The 22,663-nt window shown below is 42.2% G+C and overlaps 1 protein-coding gene across 5 annotated transcripts in view; it reads right to left on the bottom strand.

Moving 5' to 3' along the window:
* Window positions 1–259: 259 nt before the first annotated feature.
* Window positions 260–22,663, bottom strand: part of phactr4a (phosphatase and actin regulator 4a) — a 47,017-nt gene continuing 24,613 nt past the window's right edge. For 4 of the 5 annotated variants that reach the window (XM_034094231.1, XM_034094230.1, XM_034094229.1 and 1 more), the window contains 13 exons: window positions 21,530–21,700; window positions 21,200–21,280; window positions 19,863–20,912; window positions 17,102–17,446; window positions 14,238–14,348; window positions 12,680–13,229; window positions 10,978–11,216; window positions 9,007–9,169; window positions 8,047–8,102; window positions 3,789–3,850; window positions 3,536–3,673; window positions 2,011–2,087; window positions 260–1,882 (listed from right to left, as the gene is read on the bottom strand). In XM_034094231.1, coding sequence (XP_033950122.1) covers window positions 1,867–1,882; window positions 2,011–2,087; window positions 3,536–3,673; window positions 3,789–3,850; window positions 8,047–8,102; window positions 9,007–9,169; window positions 10,978–11,216; window positions 12,680–13,229; window positions 14,238–14,348; window positions 17,102–17,446; window positions 19,863–20,912; window positions 21,200–21,280; window positions 21,530–21,700 — 3,059 coding nt within the window. In that variant the 3' untranslated portion in view covers window positions 260–1,866. The remainder of the gene's footprint in view (window positions 1,883–2,010; window positions 2,088–3,535; window positions 3,674–3,788; window positions 3,851–8,046; window positions 8,103–9,006; window positions 9,170–10,977; window positions 11,217–12,679; window positions 13,230–14,237; window positions 14,349–17,101; window positions 17,447–19,862; window positions 20,913–21,199; window positions 21,281–21,529; window positions 21,701–22,663) is intronic. The other variant, XM_034094232.2, reaches the window with a different exon arrangement.

Raw genomic sequence — 22,663 nt, forward strand, 5'->3', positions numbered from 1 at the left:
AATGTGTTGGAGCACTGGCCAATAGGAGCGAGAGTGTTACATAGTGATGACGATACGTGTAGCAGAGAAACTCCCTCTACAGACCATTGACATGCACCAAAACCTATAACACTCTACAGGAAAGGGGAAAAGCATAATAGGGCATTCTTTTTCGTGAAGCACGTTATTGGATTTATTCTGAATCCTGATCATATTATATAACACTGCCCTCATCTGGTGATTTCCAGAGTCCACTAACATAATGAATAATGAGAGCATATTGAAATGAAAATCACAGGCTATTTTAATGACTGAGTGGATTGTTCATTTAGACAGTGTGCTTTGCAAAGAAAAAAAACATTTTAAAGATCTCTGTCTGTATAAAAAAAAAAAACATGTTGTCCCATTACTACTTGGAAATAACATTAGAGAAATACTTTACAATTAAAACATGTCAGCATTACTGAGGATGTACAATCTCGAGAGGTGATCTATACACTGCAGCCTACAGGGGACTTGCATAATAAAGTACCCATAAAACAGACAGGAAAATAAAAATATGTACATTTTCCCGCTCGGATAATTCAATTATATAAACATCGATTTATAGACTTTTTTTTTTCTTTTTCCTATACACCCAATTTAAGGAACATAAAGTGCCTTGTTAGAAAGAAAAAAAAAACCTAGTGACATGTGCTCCATGAGAATCATTTACATGACAACAATACAGTACAAAATGCACACATATTAATTAGGAATCAGCGCTCTGAGGGTCTACTCACACACACACGTGGATTCAAAGAGTTTAAATAAGAAACGCACTGCTGTGGTTCACATTGCATGAGATCCTGTGAGGAGTAAGGCAGGTATTTGTAGTATCGAACACGCACTTATAGCCAGTTTCAAACACATTCGTTTAGTGGCATCATTAATGGTGTTAAAGGATGTATTCGCCCACAAAATATTATCAATTAATTCCCCTCTAAACCTTGAATTCTTGGAGTTACTTTTCATAAGGCTGGGGAATATATCAATCTGTATTTTATAATATGTTGTAAATGTATTGGTTTTAAATTGGCTGTATAATAAATGTATCACGGTTCGAGCTCTTGATTGTTTGCCTTTATCCATTTTTCAACATCATGTATTCTTGTTCATCAAGAATCTTATAGTGAAGCAGCAATATCGATAATGGGATATTGAATCGAAGAGTTAAACAACTAGGAGAATTATTGATACATTGAAGTAAAAGAAAGTGGTTTAATAACAGCTTAAATGTACGAAAACATCAATACAAAAAAATAAACGAGACTTGGTTTAAACTGCAAAAAATATGAATGAGAGTTTGGATGTTTCGGTATAATTTTAGTGTTGGGAAACCGTCCATTTCTCATTGTCTCGTTGTCTTCGTTCACCGTAAAGCATGTGATTTCTTCAACAACTTAAAGGTGAGTGATTGATAATCATTTTGTGGGTGAATGATTCCTTTAATAGGCGCTACAAAGATCTCTATGTGCATAGTCTTCCCTCAGAAGGAAGTGGAAGGCAGGTGAAGGCGTGGGGAGGCGTTTCCCCGGAGGTGATCACCCTCCAGCGGTCAGTCTTTCTGGGGTGTGTTTCGGGAGGTGTGTGTGTGGGGTGTGTTCCCACTCTTTCATTCAGTGTTGGCACCAGGTACCTCCATCATGGACGCACCGACAAACTAACTCCTCCAGTCCTGAACTCCACGGAGAACGTCTGAGGAGGGGAACCGATCTGAGGCTCCTTTAGCTTCAGATCAGCGACAGTAGTGTCTCCAGCTGTTAGCAGGTTAGCATGAGTCAGTTATTAACGGACCACAGGCGTTTTACTCCTCCGTCTAAGTGCTTTACTGGCTAGCATTAGCAGCTAAGGCCGATGAAACCTGGAAGACAAAGAGGGGAGAAGGTTATTGCAGCTGCGGACGTCTTTCTAATAACCTTCCAAAGAGATCTGAGGATGATCTTCTGGTGTTCAGGTGAATAATGGATGTGGAGCAGGTAGGATGCTGACCGGGTGTAGATCCTGCTTTCTTCGTGAACCTCCATCTCGGAGCTCTTGAATTCGTTGAGCTCTTTACGGATGGCGGCCTGAGGGCGGACAGAGAGAAACGCCAAGTCAGCTTTGATTCATTCACAGCGAGGCACAGAGGAACAAAGGCAGCTGAAGATGTTTAGAGCACTGCTGACGAACACCTAATTATTTTTTATTTTGTTATGTTTAATTATTTGAATATATATATTTTTGTTTTATTCATTATTTTATCCTAAACTAGGATAAAGAAACAGCTAAAGATAGATAGAGAAAATACGTTAATCTAGTGGACAATAGCACAAAGTTAAATAAAAAGCCTCAAATGATATAAGAGTTTCTGCTATAATGGCTATAAGATAAAAGAAATATGCTTTATGGTTTTCAAACGGGACATTTTAGTCCTTACTTTATAAAGACATATTATAGGGGAAGAGTTTCAACTTAATACATGACAAAATAAAGCACAATAAGCTTAGGCCATTTGCAAAAACAGCCCAGTTCCTTCATGTTTCCTGAGCCTTACAGAACCAGGTCGTTCACTGGGTACAACTCAGCTCAGACATTAAGCAGTGTGAACAACGTGCGTGTGTGTGTGTGTGTGTGTGTGTGTGTGTGTGTGTGTGTGTGTGTGTGTGTGTGTGTGTGTGTGTGTGTGTGTGTGTGTGTGTGTGTGTGTGTGTGTGTGTGTGTGTGTGTGTGTGTGTGTGTGTGTGTGTGTGTGTGTGTGTGTGTGTGTGTTTGTATTGGATTCCTGGGATTCCTGCTCGATACTGAATCTGCTTGGAATGCAACTCCTCCATCGCTGGTAAAACCTCTCAAGGATCAGAAGTGTGTGTGTGTGTGTGTGTGTGTGTGTGTGTGTGTGTGTGTGTGTGTGTGTGTGTCTGTGTGTCTGTGTGTGTGTGTGTGTGTGTGTGTGTGTGTGTGTGTGTGTGTGTGTGTGTGTGTGTGTGTGTGAAGGTGTGTGTGTGAAGGTGTGTGTGTGTGTGTGTGTGTGTGTGTGTGTGTGTGTGTGTGTGTGTGTGTGTGTGTGTGTGTGTAGATGAAGGTGTGTGTGTGTGTGTGTGTGTGTGTGTGTGTGTGTGTGTGTCTCACCTTGTCAGCAGGAGTGAGTGTGTAGATGAAGGTGTGTGTGTGTGTGTGTGTGTGTGTGTGTGTGTGTGTGTGTGTGTGTGTGTGTGTGTGTGTGTGTGTGTGTGTGTAGATGATGGTGTGTGTGTGTGTGCGTGTGTGTGTGTGTGTGTGTGTGTGTGTGTGTGTGTGTGTAGATGAAGGTGTGTGTGTGTGTGTGTGTGTGTGTGTGTGTGTGTGTGTGTGTGTGTGTGTGTGTGTGTGTGTGTGTGTGTGTGTGTGTGTGTGTGTGTGTGTGTGTGTGTGTGTGTGTGTGTGTGTGTGTGTGTGTGTGTCTCACCTTGTCAGTAGGAGTGAGTGTGTAGATGAAGGTGTGTGTTTGTGTGTAAATGAAAGTGTGTGTGTGTGTGTGTGTGTGTGTGTGTGTTCCCACCTTGTCGGCAGGAGTGAGCTTGGTCCACGGTTTATCGGCTCTCCGGTCGTACTCGTGTGCGTGCGTGCTCTCCACGTTCTGATGGAAACGGAGGATCTTCCTCGCCTCGAGCTCGGCCACCGTGGGTCTCTGAGAGAGCTGGGGGCCGAGAAGAAGTGTTACATTACATCGGTTGTACATATACATCTAAACACATGGATGAAAGGATCAGTTTAAATAAAGTGTGTGATTCCGGTCTCGTGTTCATCCTGACCTTTCTGGTGAGCCTCCGTTTGATCTCACATCGCTCTAATCGCCGGTCGTCTTCGTTCTTGGCTGCAGGAAGAAAAAACACATTCCATGAGAGGAGGAAACACCGCAGGCAGTCGGCCGCTTCACCGAGACGCCGTAACGGGAAGCTTTAATCACGGCGAGCTGCGGACAAAACGCTGCTTTGTACGAAGCGTGGCCGCGTCGAGTCGTTTCAGGACAGCAGAGCGGCGCCGTGGAGGAAAACGAGATCGAAACGTGTGGACAGATCCTGAGGAATCACGATAACACGTCACGTTCTGGAGCCAACTGTGAGAAGTGATGCTTCACGAGTCTCGACTGCACATCTTTAGTGCAATCACTGTTTTTAACCAATTCAACCAGGGGTGTCCACACTTATTTAACCGAGGGCCACATACAGAACGCTCCAGAGAGGCGAAGTCCCTCCCCTTCCTCCATGGGACCTTATTTCGGAAGAATTATGTATTGAAGTCAATGGAGAGAGAAAGATTATCTTTCGATCCCGTTTGAATTGTGCCACGAATTACACATATGATGTTTGTCAATTTAAAAGATAATTTTACAAGTACATTTCTTTTTAAATGTGTCGTAAAACTGTGAAGTAACACTTTTTTTTGTGTGAAACGCTCAATGAACTGCATCTCCCGTCTCGCACCACACACCAAGAGGCCGTCACGTTGAAACATTTCACTTCTTTCTTTCAGAATGAGGCGGAAAGTATTAAAAGAGGTGAAAATCACTCCAAGTCTGGGCACGTTGAGAGCTGTACACACACACAAGGGGAGTTAGTCGGTTCCTGAGAGCCAGCATGCGGGACCGGGACTCTGGGATTTGTAGTCTTTCTAGTTGCGTATTTTTCATAGTCTTAGATTTCAACAGTTTTACAACAAACTGTGACTTTTTTGACATGGAAATTATTTGTTAAGATTGACAAACATCATATGTGTAATTCGTGGCACAATTCAAACAGGATCGAAAGATACGTTTTCTCTCTCCATTGACTTCAATACATAATTGTTCCTAAATGGGTCGGAAGTAGATGAGCGGGGCTTCGCCTCTGTACACGAAGGGCTGGGCCACTCACTAGAGGTATTTTGCTATTAAGTTAATAAGTTAGCAAAATCAATCAAATGCAGATTGCTCATGATAAGAGGACATAGGAAGGGTATATTGTCATGTGGATAGTTAATGTAAATTGTAATCCCTGTAATGATGCTGTAAGAAGTCCCTTTTGTTGTTTTGTTTATGTTTCATGTGGAACCTACTTTAGCAGGTCTCCCTCGAAAAAGAGATCAATGATCTCAATGGGATACACCTGGGTAAAGAAAGGTTTGAAATGAAATATTTCAAGATTTTTATGGAAATAAGTTATTGGGATATTTTCTTATCAACTAAGATTTGATAGAAATGGTTTTCAACTTGAATTGACTGAATGTATTTCAAAAGTAGTCTCATTAACACATGAATACTGTGTAATATATGTGTACATATATATTTAAGAAGTACAATCTAAGACAAGCACAAGTTTCATTTGTGGGCCATATTTCATTATACCTTTTGAATTTGCTAAAAAATGGCCCGTGGACCGCATTTGGCCCCCGGGCCGTAGTTTGGACACCCCTGAATTAAACATATTTTGATTTATCAAAACTTAACTCAGTTCTCTGTTTCTGTTTTCCCCCAGGAGGCATGAGAGAAGATATTCAATCATTTGAACGAACACGGGCAACACATGGTTATTTTCCTGGGTGAAATATTCCCGTCACGCTCTCGATGGTTCCAGCAAACGGATGTGTGTAAACGTGTTTTCGTGGTAAATACGGCCAAGATCTTATTAAGGAAACAGTTTATATCCCGACACAGTATTGTTCTGTAAACTCAATTAAGTCATGTTTAAAATAACTATACTGCACTCTATCTTATTTGATTAATGTCCTCTTGAATTTGCCTCACAAGAGACACCACTTGAGTTCAAAAACATATCAGAATGTAACCTTTAGGGCACCTGAGAACAGTCATATTAGTGTGACAGGCAGTAAGGTTAATATGGACCTTAAGTCCAGGCAATATTAGACGATATAAAAATCACAAAATATATATATGCATTTGTAAAAGACAAAAAACTCACTCACTTCCTTGATATCTAACCGAATTCAGGCATACAGGATTCTTAAACAACTATAATCACACACTCCGTGAAAGAGACCAACGATCAATCAAAGAATGCTCGATTGATTTGTATAATTAATTAGTTAATAAGTCTATCATTTGGTTTTCCATCTTTCATTTAATTTAATTTAATTTTTATTTGTCCCGCTCATGGTACGCAAAACCAAATGTACGATAATTGCCACAAAACATGACTCTACCATTGAGCGAAAAGGAGCAGGGAGAAGAATACAATCTTATGTGACCCGCCCCTTTCTAAAAAAAACAAATAAATACAAATAGATGGTCTGCCCTTCATAAAAATAATATTATTATTTATTTATTTTCACAGCCAAACATAATAGTATCTTAGGATACTAAGAGAAACACACAAAAAAACAACTTATTTCCCACTTGACGGTTAACGGAAAGAAACAAAACAGCAAAACATCACATGTATAAGGAAAATAAATCTTCCTCACATCACATTAAGAACAAGTGAAAATATGCATGAGGTCACAACGACGTGACTGCACAGCTTTCTTTATAAGGAGCACTTAATGTGGGGGGGGGGGTAGCATCTAGAATAACCTCTAAATCACCTTCACTATTCTACACCGTGCCGTGCTGAGTCCGTAGGCCTGAGGCCTTCGGAGGAGGACGGAAACACATTAGCGGCTGGACGAGCGGCGTATTGAGAATATCGATTTGAAGTGAGTGAGGATTGACTTTGTGGATGGACTGAGTGAACACACACACACACACACACACACACACACACACACACACACACACACACACACACACACACACACACACACACACACACACACACACACACACACACACACACACACACACACACACACACACACACACACACACACACACACACACACACACACACACACACACACACACACACACACACACACACACACACACACACACACACACACACACACACACACACACACACACACACACACACACACACACGAGTGTGTGATGGAGTGAGTGATGAGTATGTGAGTGGAGGAGTGTGTGAGTGTGTGAGTGGAGGAGTGTGTGATGCAGTGTGTGAGTGGAGGAGTGTGTGACGCAGTGTGTGAGTGGAGGAGTGTGTGACGCAGTGTGTGAGTGGAGGAGTGTGTGATGCAGTGTGTGGGTGGAGGAGTGTGTGAGTGGAGGAGTGTGTGGAGGAGTGTGTGACGCAGTGTGTGAGTGGAGGAGTGTGTGGAGGTGTGTGTGAGTGGAGGAGTGTGTGGAGGAGTGTGTGATGAGTGTGTGATGGAGGAGTGTGTGACGCAGTGTGTGACGGAGGAGTGTGTGATGCAGTGTGGGATGGAGGAGTGTGTGACGCAGTGTGTGACGGAGGAGTGTGTGATGCAGTGTGGGATGGAGGAGTGTGTGATGGAGGAGTGTGTGATGGAGTGTGTGATGGAGTGTGTGATGCAGTGTGTGACGGAGGAGTGTGTGATGCAGTGTGGGATGGAGGAGTGTGTGATGGAGGAGTGTGTGATGGAGTGTGTGATGGAGTGTGTGATGCAGTGTGTGACGGAGGAGTGTGTGATGGAGGAGTGTGGGATGGAGGAGTGTGTGATGGAGGAGTGTGTGATGGAGTGTGTGATGAGTGTGTGACGCAGTGTGTGACGGAGGAGTGTGTGATGCAGTGTGGGATGGAGGAGTGTGGAGGAGTGTGTGAGTGGAGGAGTGTGTGATGCAGTGTGGGATGGAGGAGTGTGTGATGAGTGTGTGACACAGTGTGGGATGGAGGAGTGTGGAGGAGTGTGTGAGTGGAGGAGTGTGTGATGGAGTGTGTGATGCAGTGTGTGATGCAGTGTGTGATGCAGTGTGTGATGCAGTGTGTGACGCAGTGTGTGACGCAGGAGTGTGTGATGCAGTGTGTGATGGAGGAGTGTGTGATGAGTGTGTGACGCAGTGTGTGATGGAGGAGTGTGTGATGCAGTGTGTGATGCAGTGTGTGATGGAGGAGTGTGTGATGCAGTGTGTGATGGAGGAGTGTGTGATGAGTGTGTGACGCAGTGTGTGATGGAGGAGTGTGTGATGCAGTGTGTGATGCAGTGTGTTACCTTGAAGGATGTTCCTCTGCTCCAGCTCGTCGGCTGACGGCCTCTGACTCAGCCGCCTGCATGAAGGAAACACTGTTGAGTCGGCGCTTTAGAAAGGCTCACATTGACCCGTCAGAGGAGCGCCTCTCAGACACATGATGTACAGCATGAAGAGCGGGTGGAATCTGTCCCTCTCCGGGGTGCGAGGTATTGAAGTACTGTAAGTGTGTATTCGAGGTACTTGGACTTCACTTTAATATTTAATTTTCATGCCACTTTATACTTTATACTAATTTAGACGTTTGCATAAAAAGAGCTGTTTCACTTTAATTTATGAAAAATATGACTTTTATTTATTTAACTTAGTTTTTGAAATGTTTTTATATATATTTTTAATAATACGTTTCTTTTAAAGGTAATACTTAAGTTGATTATAATGACTTGTTTTCACTTAAAAGGTAGGGTAGGTAAGGATGGAGAAACCAGCTCGAGTGAGCTAGAATTTGAAAGTACGCAGCCGGAAAAAAATCTGCCACTTCCTCACAGAGCCCCTCCTCCAACACACACGAACGCGCACATGACCAATGAGGGCACGAGATAAGTTTGTGCCCAGATGGAAGGCTGACAGGCAGGTAGGCCATCCAGTTACTTTAGCCGGCTCAGATGATTGGTCGTGCTTTTTACAGCGCCACGGCTTCCACAGATGAAATGTTTGTATGTATTTATTGTCAAAGCTTTTAATATATTCATTGCTATCGGGACGTTAAGAGCATTCCATGGAATATAACAAACAGTGTTTCTGAAGTGAATTACCGACCCCACCTTTAAGAAACACTTAACAGAGTGTATTTTTAAAGTGCACTTTTACTCCAGCAAAGGATCTGAATACTTCCTCCAACAATAATCATTGTCTAAATAATGGCTGACTTCTCACATCCTATTAAACTATAAGTATATTCAGTATATATATGATGTATTTACCGTGTGAGTGCGGATCCGATCTTGTTCCTGACGGCCATCCACTGCTCTCGGTTCTGCCAGCTTATGTCCTGGTTCTCCTGGTTCTCCTCTCGCTCCTGCCGCTCCTGCCGCTCCAGCCTCAGCGCCAACGTGTCCTTCCTCTTCACACGACTCGCCAGACCACCTGGATCACACAACACACAGTTGATATACTACGAGTTATGTATACTACATAGTACTATACATTTTGCAATCCAAACATTAAACGATAAGTTAAAATCCTGCATCACCTGACAAAGAATGTCAGTGTTCATGACAGGGTTTCCGCTAGGATTTTTTCTCGACGGTCAAATGTCCGGGCAGATTTTATTTTACCGGACAAATTTGAAACTTACCGGTCATATTTCAATAATAATAATAATAGTTGTGTAGCAGAGTTTCCGTTAGCAGGTAATTACCGGACTATGAGCAGATATGCTGATGTTTAAAACTCAGTTCACGGGGCTCATTTTTATATTGCTTCAGTTTATAATCGTAACAGATCGAAAAAAATTCAGATACATTTTTCAATAAATGATTCCACAAACAACAAACAACATAATTATTACATTCAAACAAACTACTTGTAGTAGATAACGTACATAATTCAGAAGTTTACATCAACTTTGAATAATAACACGGGAGAAACGGAGCCTCTCTTTTCCCCTCTCCCTCCCTCTCTCTCACAGCAGTCAGTTTCTTAAGCAGCTCCTGCAGCGCACTAAATAGAGGGCGGGGCTTCAGGTGATTCTGCAGAGCTGCGTGTCTCCGTCAGACTCAGCAGCTGATCTGATCTCTCTCTCGCTCCGGTTACACTTCACTCGCGTTCATGTCCATATGGATCAGATCCAGCTCTCCTGATCGGCCTTTATAGAGAGCACCGATCAAACTATTAAGAGTGAATATCGGCCGATAATGACCGGCGGCCGATCGATCGGAGCCTCCCTAATTATTACCAGACATTTTGACCGTCAGGTTTTGAATTTACCGGTTTTTTATAAATTTTACCAGCTAAAAACCGGTAATTACCGGCTAACGGAAACCCTGGTTCATGAGTATAGACAACAAACTAAGTCTAACACTTAAATGCTCTTAAAAGAGTGTAAGAGACTATGATCTGGCATTATTATTAACAGTTATATATAAAAAAGCTGCTTTGGGGCCCAGAATAATTGACATGTCTTCCATTGCTACGATCACACATTTGAAATCAAGCATCTCTTAAAAAAAGAACAGCAGTGTTCATGATAAAAGTATAGACTTAAACATTTGAATAAAATGAAAAAATGAAGATGCTCTTAAAGGTCCCACGGCATGGCCGTTTCTACTGATCATAATTCCATTGTTGAGGTCGACTAGAATAGATTTACATGTTCCAAACTCACATTGGTTTCTCACAGCATCTCTGTAAAGTGTGTGTATTCACTCTCTGTCCAAAACGGCTTGTTGCCGCTCCTGCCATTTGGAGTGGACCAATCCGCGGAGCCGTTACGTTACGTCACTATACCCGAAACACGTCTCTATACCCAAGACGTAAACAATGGAAAAAGAGAAACCCCCAACGAGGCGTTCTGGGGCAGCTGGACAGGTCTGTTCTGTGTTCTCGCTACAGGGTGTACTTTGAGGGTTTGTGACTCTGCAGACCGTTTACATGCAGGAAAATCTTGTTCTGGCCAAACCCTCAAAGATGATTCATCTCCTCTTAGGAAGACAAAGCAAAGCAGTGAGAGATCTTCAGATTTCACAAGCTGAAGGTTTAAAACTATCCGATATTATAAAACTACTAAATGGTTGCATCAAACTTTTTCAGTCGCACATTAAGCGACTGAAAATACTTATTATGATCAGTTTTAAAGAACGTAAAAAAGCAGTATATTTAAAGAACTGCTTTTTCAACTTCTTAAAAAGTCTTTCGGGTTGATCTCCTATACTAGTATAACTAGTCAAACGTACTTGGAGGCCCTTCCTCATCGTCGTCGTCGTCCTCTTCGCCGTCGTCTTCTCGGTACAGGATGGGGCCGTCGGAGTCGCTCTCCTCCTCGCTGTCGGGGCCCCCCCCCTCCGGGATCACGCTGACCCTCAGGTCCACCAAGCCCCTCCGGCTGCGAGGCTCCAGCTCCGGCTGGCGGGGGGGCCGGGTGGGGTGCAGCTTCCTCATCTCCTCCTCCAGGTCGAAGTCATCGTCGTCTTGCCTGTGAACAACCACAGGTTTATTATTAGTCTTTAATAAACAAGGAAAATGTATAAAAACTCACAAAAATATGATTTATTCCAGATGTATCGATGTAGGAAGCAAGGCTAAAAGATGACTGGCTGTAGGGGCACAACTAACAATTATTTTGAATTAAGTCATCAGATTTATTATTAATTAATATCAAGGATATATCAATATTCCAATTACTTGTATAAAGACTATTCTGCATTATTTCTATTATATTATATTTTATTTACTTGCACTATTATCTGTTTATTTGTGTTGCACTGTTGGAGGAGCCTGTGACCTAAGATTTTCATTGCCATAACTACACTGCACTGTAGCTACAGTAGCTACAGTTTGCACACATGACAATAAAAGCCTTGAATCCTTGAACATGCATAAAAACTCCCAAACATATTATTTAGTCCAGATGTATTTATGTAGGAACCAAGGCTAAAAGATGACTGGCTATAAGGCTACAACTAACAATTATTTTAAATACTTATTATTCATATACATTTGTTTCTTTTGATTGATACATTTTTATCTGGAGTCTAAAATCTCATAAAATTGTAAAAAAAAAAGGCAATTTTCAAGAACACAAGGGAATGCCATGAAATGTCTTCTTTTTCTCAAATAAATTATGAGAACCCAAATACATTTATTAGCTTTTATGGAAGGCAAATAAAAATAGCTAATAGTCACATTTGTTGGGCTGTACACAATTAACTTTTTAAGCAAGGTGTTTATCCAATCCATCAAGATGTGTTTGGGAAGCATTGGAGAACAACTCTCTTTAGGAATTCAAGGTCACACAAGAAATGTCATCGATATAAAATGTGGTGGGGTTGAAGACGTACTCCTTCGACCAAATCAAAACTTCTTAAAAACGACATATTCTGCTAATTGTATGGCAGGGATTTTAAGCTTTGCAGACCATTGACATGCACACAAACCTAGAACACACTGCAGGAAAGGGAAAACCCCATGCAGCACAACAGGGCCTCTTTAATGACTAAACAATCCTCACCCTGTGTTATGTGTTCAGTCTGTGGCTATACAGTAAGTATGGTTTTATTGTCTCCTGCTTTTACATTTGTTTCTTTTTGTCCGATAGGGTTTTGTCTAAATGTATTTATGCTGCTTTTTTATATATTTATTGATGTACAGCACTTTGGTCAGCTCTGTTGTTTTTAAATGTGCTATATAAATAAAGTTGGATTGGATTGTACAACAATATTTTGTATTACTGCCGATTTTTGTTCCATATTTTATTCCTTCTTATTCCATTCCACTGCAATGTAAATATTTTTCTAGTTCTCTACCTGTGTTTTTAATTCTTGTGTTTATACACCACGACACCAAGTCAAATTCCTCATACGTGTAAACCTACCTGGTAATAAACCTGTTTCTGATTGGTTGTATAATCGTGAAATCTACAGTTTGTGTTACACTTACAGCCTGAGGGGCTCGATGGTGATGGGCAGGGAGTTCCTGGTGGGCCCCGCCTCCGAGAGGAAGTCTGGGGGAGACTCAAACAGCAGGGAGTGGGCCCTCTGGGACCCCTCAGGGTGGGGCTGGGACAGGCCGGGGCTGTTCAGCGCTCTCTGGATCAGGATGTGCAGGGGGATGGCTGGAGGCTGGCTGGGGGGCTTCGTAGTGGGGCTGGGGGGGTCAGTCTGCACCGTGGGAACGGTGGAGGGGGGGTGCTGAAGGGAATGAACCCTGGGGGGAGATGGAGGGATGTGGGAGGGCGGGAAAGGCAGCGTTTCAGAGGGGCTGAGGGGAGTGTTTGAGACCTCCTCTGTGTGTTCTCCTCTATGGACAGCAGGGGGCGGCGGTGCAGAGGCTGGGTCAGCGACGGGGGGAGAGGGGTCATTATCGGGGGCCGAGGGGTCCACAGAATGGCGCTTTGTGACGGGGGTCATCCTCTTTGGCGGCGTCGGGGGCGAGCGCTTAGCGGGGGCTGGCACTGTGATGAAAGCACTGCCAGGCTGCGAGTGCTCGGCTGGTAGAAGAAAGAAAAACAGCAGGAATTAATACAAGTTGGAAAGAATAATTCACATTAAATATAATGTACAGGCAGAGCATGAGGATGCACGTCGGTCTGGATTGAAATGAAGTTAGTGCCGTGAACAAAAACAAGCAAATTGTCAATAACAACAGATTAAATGGGGGAGAAAAGATGACGTTAGTGTTACTGGTGATCTGGAGTCAGTGAAGGGTGATGACATCCATTGGTTGAACATCCATTGTTATCAACACACACATTCAATGCACATCTAGACTTCCATGCATTGTTTCTCGTCCGCATGGAGCGTTAAGTTGGTTAAGATGAAAGTGAACCGTGTAAAAGGGTTATGTAGGTAGAGAAAGGAATAACGTAGGCGAGGGAGTTGGTAATATTCTGAGAAATAAATATGAGATTCCAAGATTCAACTTCAGAGAAATTATAAAAAACTGTGAAGAAAAAATAAATAAACCCTTAAATTAAAGAGATAGGAATCACACAATTTGGCTTAAGAGTCAAATATTCTCTGATGTAAAAAAGTTAAATAAACTAAATTTCTTTCTGAATTTGAAGTAAAACATTTAAAAGGAAAAACAGTGTTGTTTTTAAATGTAATATTTGTATTATAATATTAATAAAAAGACAATATTTTGAAATGTGTGGTTTTTACTTAAATCTCATCAAATGTTGTTCTCTTACATTTTGAGTTTTAAGTGTGAGATTTGTGTTTCTATTCTCCTCAAATGCACCACTGAAACTCAGAGGATACGTCTTTAAATCTTGGAAATCCTGATTATTTTCTCAGAATATAACCCCCCCCCCCCCCGCTCTGTATCTTTCATTCTCTTCCCCTACATTGGCCCCATTACATCTCTATTGTAAACAACTCCCGTAGCTGCAGAACACATGCAATGGCGATTACATGAGGGGAGGTTTTGCATGTGTTGAATCCAGTCTGCAGACTCTGTTAGGATGCATGGAGGGGCGCCCCCCCCCGCTGGGTACCTGAGCAGGTGTGAGCCCCTCTGTGTCTCAGGTAGACGGGCAGCGAGAGGTAGAGGCTGCTCCAGGATCTGCAGGAGGGCTCAGCCTGGCAGACTGTGCTCAGGGACGAGGCTGCACACAACCAGCGAGAGGCAGGGAGAGAGCCAGGTTTACATTCCAGTATGAGAGGGGGGGGATACAAGAGGAGGGGGAGGGAGGGCTGATAACGATTTTCTGGGTTTGACACTGTCCAGAAGCAGAGCGAACATCCGTTTAAAAACAAACCGCTGTGGAGGAATAACTCTGAACACAAGCTGAGACTTGGGGTCTACGATGCCGTCAGCTTTAGTCAACGTAATACCCAGCTTTCCCTCTTGTACGCCATGTAAAGGTTTCGGGTACCTACTTACTGTATATGTCTTTGCTTTATTCTAACTAAAGAATTCAAAATAAAGTATGAGATTTGGGATATTTATCGTTGGCTCAGTTTTGTTTTAACCGTTTGTTCACTTTCTTTGTTTCTCGTAAAATAGTTCCTCCAGGGGATGAATCACAGAGAAACCCATCTGCACTCGTCTGATCTTGTCAATCCCTATTAGAGCTAAACCTATAAATCAGATTATTGCATATATTTTCTATCAGTTTATATGAACTTGCAGAATAGAAATGAAACACTTTAATTGCCTCCACCCAGAGACGTTAAAACCAAGCGCTGTGGACGAATAACTCTGAGCACAAGATGAGTTTGGTTGATTTGGGATATTTATTTCATTATTTACAGTAAAATAGTTCCTCCAGGAATGAATCGCAGGAGAACTCATCGGTTTCCTTTCCCTTGGAGCTCCAACAGTAAAACCAGAATCTGATTATTGCAGATATTTAGTAACCCATGAATACATCAGTAAGTTACGTAATTCTCCGTTCTGTATATAAATACAAAATTAAGTTTAAAAGTTATTTAAATACAGTGTCACTTTTACAGCACTCAAAAAGTCTCCTCTAATTTCAGCTTTAATCTAAAATTGTAAAGGAACATTTTCTGTTTTTTCTGTTTACAAATTAAGGAAATATTTCATTTAATTAATTTATTAAATCAGTTATGTTAGAGTAGGCCTTTGGGTAGAAAAGACAACATGTGCATTTATTTATGTATTATGTTTATAATAAGTCACTAAACAATCGTTTTTAAATATATAATATTTAGCATCGTGTGTTGACATGTGTTTTTAATATTAACATTTTTATTTGAAAAAGAAAAGGTTATTATTAACGTTGTTGCTTATTTCTCAACAATTTGTGAATTTTCTTTGTATTTGCAAACATCTTGTAACTAATGTCCTATTTATGAGATATTAAATGAAAGTATATAAACTTAAAAGTACCAGTGTTGGCCTCAGATATGGATAGGCTCTAATCCCTGTGATGTTTTTAATATGAAAACTGAAAATATGTCATATTTAAAGTGTGTATTTCTAGGTATTGAAAAAAACAGAGAAATAGAAAAACATGTATCCACCAGGATTTCAATGCATTTAAGGTGTGTATCAGAAGTCCAATACACTGAAACAGACACTTTAACGACACAATCCATGTAATCCGATTATGTAGCACGTAGAGAAACCTGGCTGACGGACAGCGGAGGAATGTGTCACAGAGACTCAGTTTCAGAGAGACAGCACCGGGCTGTAAACAACAGCAGCTGAGGTACGCTGGGACAAATCACCGATATACTAAGAGCGGTTTCTATCAAACCTCCAGAGAACTGCTGGCTCAGCAGAAATCTGCAGAGACAAGCCGCTGCGTGTCCGCTCCGAGGAGACGCTATAGCAACGCGCAGGAAAACAGCTTTAGCAACGCGCAGGAAAACACCTATAGCAACGCGCAGGAAAACAGCTTTAGCAACGCGCAGGAAAACACCTATAGCAACGTGCAGGAAAACACCTATAGCAACGTGCAGGAAAACACCTATAGCAACGCGCAGGAAAACACCTATAGCAACGCTCAGGAAAACACCTATAGCAACGCGCAGGAACACACCTATAACAACGCTCAGGAACACACCTACAGCAATCAGATATATAAGGCATTTTGATTAAATAGATAATATAACAGATGAGCAATCTTTATTAATGAATTGAACCGAAGATCAGTGTTTCCGCCAGACCAGGGCTGAGAGGGCGGATGTAACGTCACGTTGTGTCACGTGACTTGAATTTTGAATTGAGCCGTCCCTTTATAGATCCTATCTCTTTACGCATTAGTGATGGGAAATCCGGCTCTTTTCAGTGAGCCGGATCATTTGGCTCGGCTCACTGAGAAGAGCCGGCTCTTTCGGCTCCTAAACGGCTCTTCATGCTACCACAGTTTACCACGGAGTCACAGTTTCGCCGCTGCGAGGCTTTTCAAGCGATAAAAACTCTCGATCTTCTCTCAAATTATTCATTTTGTGTCAAATGACGGCAAGACGCCCCCCTGGCGGAACCGCTGCCGAGGATAATTGAACAGTAATCCAGCTACACTAAAGCAAAACTGGGAAATACGTCAATGCTCAATGCGATGTTTGCGTCACCTGTTTGTTTCACATGGGTGTAACTAAGTCAGTGTGTTCTTTAATGTAAACGGATGCAGTCTGTCAACACAAATGTGTTCCATGTGTAAATATTGAAGTCAAACTCTTTTATCGTTAGTCTTGTGAGGTCCAACTTGTTTTTACTAGCTCAATTTGTACCATTTACTACTTTATCTCAAAGATTGTATTCCCGGGAGCTACAGTAATTGAAAGCCTTTTTGGAGGTAATTTGATTAAAAGAAGAAAGACAGATAAACTAAGACCAGCTGTTGATTTTATAAAAAGACGACCCATAAAACAGAGTTGATGAACTCACCGAGCAGGGTGCTGTTGCGGTTGGTGGGTTTGGGTGGAGGGACGGGCGGCTGTTTGGCGTGGGGGGGGACGGGGGGCGGAGTCTCGGAGTCAGGAAGTCTCGGAGGATCTTCAATCAACAGGGAGACCGTCCTCGGGGGCTTGGCCACAGCTACAGCAGCAGAGGAATTGGAAGAGGTGGAGGAGGAGGATGATGAAGTGGAGGAAGGTGTTGGACTCCTGCCCGAGTCTGTGAGGAACTTCGGGGGAAGAAGAGCCTGTCGGGTCGGGAAAGGGTCCGGGTGAGGGTCTGCTACTGGACGAGGTTCTGGACGAGGTTCTGAGGCGAAGCGGACACCAGCGGACTCTGAAGCGAGGAAACACACGAACAGATGTTAAAGGAAAGAACACAAAAACAGTTCCTACTTTTGAAAACTCAACACAAGGAAAAACAGAAACATTTACAATAAAATAACTTGTTTTTTCTTCATTAGGAGCTTTTATTTCAGCTTTTTGCATGAAATTTGATTTTCTGTCGCTATATTTTAATAAAGTCATCACGCTAAAAAGTTATTAAAAAGTAACTTACATAATTCTCAATTTAAATAGACTTTTATTTAATAATATAACTCTTCAGTGGGTGCCCCCCCCCCCTCTCCTCGTACAGCAAGCGGGAGATCAAAGTGTGTTTCAAGCACGGTGAAAAGGTGTTTTTGGGAAAGTTTAAACGCCAACAAATATGATTTCAAGCAATAAATTAAATTAAATAAATTATAACATGAATCTTTTTCCAATAAAATTTGACATCTCACATGTCAGAAACAATCCTAAACAGCCACCAATCAAAGGGAAGCCAATTCTACTAATAGTACGATACTAATAATGTTGCTTTAGCCTAATCTTGATGTGCAATTGTGCAGAAATACCTGCCGAATGAATGAAGCTATGTACTATTCTGTACAGCGATTTCACAGTAAAAGACTGAAAGATACTATCTAGACATGTTTTAGGAAATTAGAAAACTCTACTTTAAAAAACGAGATGTTAATGATCCAAAGATAATGTAGGAAAACGGCCTCATGCTTTGTTCCTTCTCTCTTCTCATGTTCTCCTTAATCTATCAAATCAAAGCTTGATGGTCACCGTTTCACTTTGAGGAAGCTTTCAGACGGAGCTTGTTGGCTTCAAATCAAATCAAGTTTTATTTATATAGCACATTTATAAACCATTTTTGGTCGAGCCAAAGTGCTGTACAGAAAATAAAGATAGCCTACAGTAAAGACACTTCATAACTCGGTCAGAATTACAGTTAAATCATTCACAGTACCATCAGGAGACTTTGGTCTGCAAACACTGTAGGTATTTAATCATCAGCAAAACATTTACTAGCCCACTATTTATTTACTAGGAAATGGTTGGCAGGACTGAGGAAACGGGACGTCTGCATGTTAGCTCACATGTCAACCTGACATAACGAAGGCACGTGCAAACATGTTAGACATAATTAGTTTGTTGACGGCTGAATCATAACATCTCAAACTCCAGGCTAAGGTTATTTTGTATGACCAAGTATGGCGTACATAAAGGAAAGATTGTGAAACATTAACCAAACAAACTATTAGTCAAGTAAAACGTCTTGGATATAACCACACGTAGTTATTACTTCAGTGTCAAAGCCTCTGCCACAGCGAGACAGGCTTTGCAATTGGATCAGATAAGCTCCCTTTTAGAAATACACATCAGATCTTGCTTTCAAATTGTGAGATTTTGGAGATAAACAAAACAGTATGCATTCTGCATCACTGCTCAATCTTACCAAGATGTCCTATATGGAGACTTTCTGTGCGTCATCCAGTTGCAATCTACTTTCAAAAAGGGTTCTTTCTGGATTTCGTGTGGGAAAACTTTGACTGTCAACTTTCCTTCTAGTTATTTAATTGACTAGGGCTATTCAATTAGTTTGGAATGGGGCCGGTTGATGAAAATGATCCAAAGCAAGGGGCCGGGAAAAAGATGGCTTGAAATATGAGCATATGAAGAGCTTCAGATACAGTAAATACTACAACAGCATGGTGGAGTGCATATATTGTGTTTAATTAAATCAACATAACCCCAAGGCCTTTATAGTTCTAAATGGCAAGTTCAGAACTCAGTAGGCCTACATGTGAAGCTAATTTAACCATCAACATCATTTCATTTAATTTAGGTGAAATTATCTAATCGTTCACGCAGAGCTGCAATAAATGACAGGAGTTGTCACTACGGTAGTAGTAGCTGGGTTCGAAACCCGAGCCCGCCGAAGTTTTCAGGCAATGTCTTCCCCTCTATCTCTCAATTTAACACCCTCTCTGGAATAAAGGCACTCTGGCCCAGAAAAAACTCAAGTAGATTACTTTTTAACATTATACTCGATGGGCCAGTAAATATCACCCCGGGGCCGGATTTGGCCCGCGGGCCGCCAATTGAATAGCCCTGACCTAGACTCTTATATTTCAATATGGATTTGTCAAGCTCACCGTCAATAACAAAATATTTTGGTTTTAAACTAGATTACATTACATTACATTGCATTTAGCCGACGCTTTTATCCAAAGCGACTTACAATAAGTACATTCGACCAGGAAGACACAACCAGATTAAAAAAATAAGAAGCACCTGGCTCCAACAAAAAACATGACTTAAAAATCCCCCAAGTAACTTTGGATGCGGGTGTCGAAGTAAAGTATAAAAACACACCTAGCGCGAGGTAAGCCAGTTTTCTCCAACACAAGGGAAAATCTTACCTGAGCGTTCCCTGAACTCTGCAGCCGGTGAGTGTCTGGGCAGAGTGAACCTCTTATCGGCCTCCGAGGAGGAGCGGATCTTCTTGTTTTCCTCCGAGGAACTTTTTTGCAGAGGAGGCCGCAAGTCCATCTCAGAGGAGGGCTTGGCGATGGGCCGAGGGTCGTCCACCGAGCGCTGAGGCTCCGGCTTTTCCCTCTTATCCCGCTCGTCCCTTCGCTCTCTATCGTTCCTCTTGGCCCAGTCGTCCCTTTTGTCCCGATCCTCCCGCCTCTCTCGGTTCTCCGTCCTATCCCTATCGTCTTTCCTCTCCTTGTCGTCTTTTCTGTCGTCTTTTCTGTCGTCTCTATGTTCTCTCTTTTCCCTCTCAGCCCGCCGATCCCTATCCTTATCCCGCTCGTCCCGGTCTTTCCGTTCTCTTTCATCCCGGTCTTTCCTTTCTCTTTCGTCCTTGTCTTTCCTTTCCCTCTCGTCACGATCTCTGCGTTCTTTCTCGTCCCGATCCCGGCGTTCCCGCTCATCCCTATCCTTTCTTTCCTTCTCCTCACGATCTTTCCTTTCCCTATTGTCTCTTTCTGTCCGGTCATCTCGCCTGTCATCTCGCCTGTCATCTCGCCTGTCATCTCGCCTATCCCTCCGGTCGACTCCACCATCTCTTTCCTTTTCATCTCGCCACTCCCTTCTTTCTACGTCTTCGCGGTTCTTCCTCCCCCTGTCTTCCCGGTCGTCTTTCCCGTCCCTCCTCTCTTCTCTACGGTACCTATCGTCCTGTGGAGGTCCTCGGGGTAACGATCCTCCTCTCTTATCAACATCGGATGGGAGTCGGCTTCTCCTGTCTAGCTCCACAGGAAGTCGAGCGTGAGAGTCCACGTCCAGAGGTGCTCTGTTACTCCGGGAGGCATCGGACGGCGCTCTGCCTCGACGTTCCTCGGCTTGAGGAACCCGGAGGGAATTCAACTTGGCTTCGGATTCCCCTCGAGACATCCTGTCCACGTCCACCGGGTGTCCGTTTTTGACTGGTGGACCTTTGGAGTGGTTGACATCATTGTTTTCTGAAGACACAATCAGTGAAATACAGTCAAAGGGAGCCAAATAATCAGAATCGTTTTTTACCGAGTAGTTTTACGCATGCGAGGAATTTGCTTTGGTGTAAATGGTGCATACAGAGACACGGAGAGAAAAATGTGTTGTTTCTTTAAAATAAATTAGCAAAGAATAGTTCTATTATAAAAGCTATTTAAAAACTATTGTAACAAATGAAAAATAATGCCAATATTTACACAAAAATATAAATATGAATATGCACGCATAGAATATCCTCAGAAAAGGCTCGACCTACCACTTTCTGGATTATCCTTTAAGACCCCTCTGGCAATCAGCTCTTGGCGGCTTTTTCGGACAGAAATCCTTCTTTCCAAGACTGAAAATAGAGAATATACAAAAGGGAAAACTATGAAACAATTTTCACTGTGCACAAAAAGGATGAATGCCCCAACACTCAGAGTAGATTCCCTAACACAGACTGTCATATTTAAATGTGGATTCTTCAAGTGTTTTGCCAATATCAAAAGATTTGATAGTTTTTTCTAAGTAATAAACGTTTGTGTCTAATGAAAGCGTCGAGTGATGCACACAACAAGTCATTACAACACCTTTAAACCCAACATACCTATTGATGTTTCAGTAAACTTGTCACTCGGCTTCTTCTTTCTCCATTTCCAGGGTTTGAAGATCCGTCCCATCTTGGAGAACTTTCCTTTGCGTTTGGTTTGTGGCGATCCCCCACTAGAGCTTCCTTCTTCGCTTCCTTTATTGCCTTGTTGCAGGTCGACCTCATCGTCTGCATGAACAGGACAAACGGTAAATGAATCTTTAATATATTTTAAAATATTTAAAGGTCACCTATTGTGCAAAAAACACTTTTTCCTGTCTTTTCTACATCAACATGTGTCCCCTCATCTTCATGTCTCTTCTACATCAACATGTGTCTCCTCTTCTTCATGTCTCTTCTACATCAACATGTGTCCCCTCATCTTCATGTCTCCTCTACATCAACATGTGTCCCCTCTTCTTCATGTCTCTTCTACATCAACATGTGTCTCCTCTTCTTCATGTCTCCTCTACATCAACATGTGTCTCCTCTTCTTCATGTCTCCTCTACATCAACATGTGTCCCCTCTGCGTAAAGAGACTCTGAAAGTTTCAGGAAAAACGATTCTCTCTCTTTTTGTCCTGATCCATTTCTATAAAAACCTGTCTGAAAATGAGCTGATCAGATTTTGGTCACTTTATGATGTCATAACGATGTTTTGTCTTGTGTAACCATTAGCCAATCAGCAACCAGGGTAACCCCACCTTATCACCTGAATCTCCTCCTAGAGCACATTGTGTTCTTTGTAACCAAATGTCTCTCAGAGGGGCGTGGGGAGGGGCTCCTTGTTTTCATCTAAAGTAACAGACAGAGAATCAGCACTTTGGAAACAGGGCTGAAACAGAGAGCATTATGGGTAATGCTGCAATGATCCGTTTGGTGTTTGGAGCCAAACACTTCAGAGACATGTTTTGTATATATCTGAGAGCTATAATATATGGATGAAAAACAGTATAATAGGGAACCTTTAAAATAGTTCTATTAACCAGGCCTTGTTTTGCCATAATGTATAGCCATGATCACAAGAAGGCCAACGCAATCAATGTAAACAAAGAAAAACATAAATAGATCAATAAGTTATTTGAACAATCACACGTAGAATAGTTCATTGTGGGTTTGTGTCGATGTCAAGTCCCTGCTATGTTGTCATTT

The sequence above is a fragment of the Pseudochaenichthys georgianus genome, chromosome 11, assembly GCF_902827115.2.
Source record: "Pseudochaenichthys georgianus chromosome 11, fPseGeo1.2, whole genome shotgun sequence".
Taxonomy (NCBI): domain Eukaryota; kingdom Metazoa; phylum Chordata; class Actinopteri; order Perciformes; family Channichthyidae; genus Pseudochaenichthys; species Pseudochaenichthys georgianus.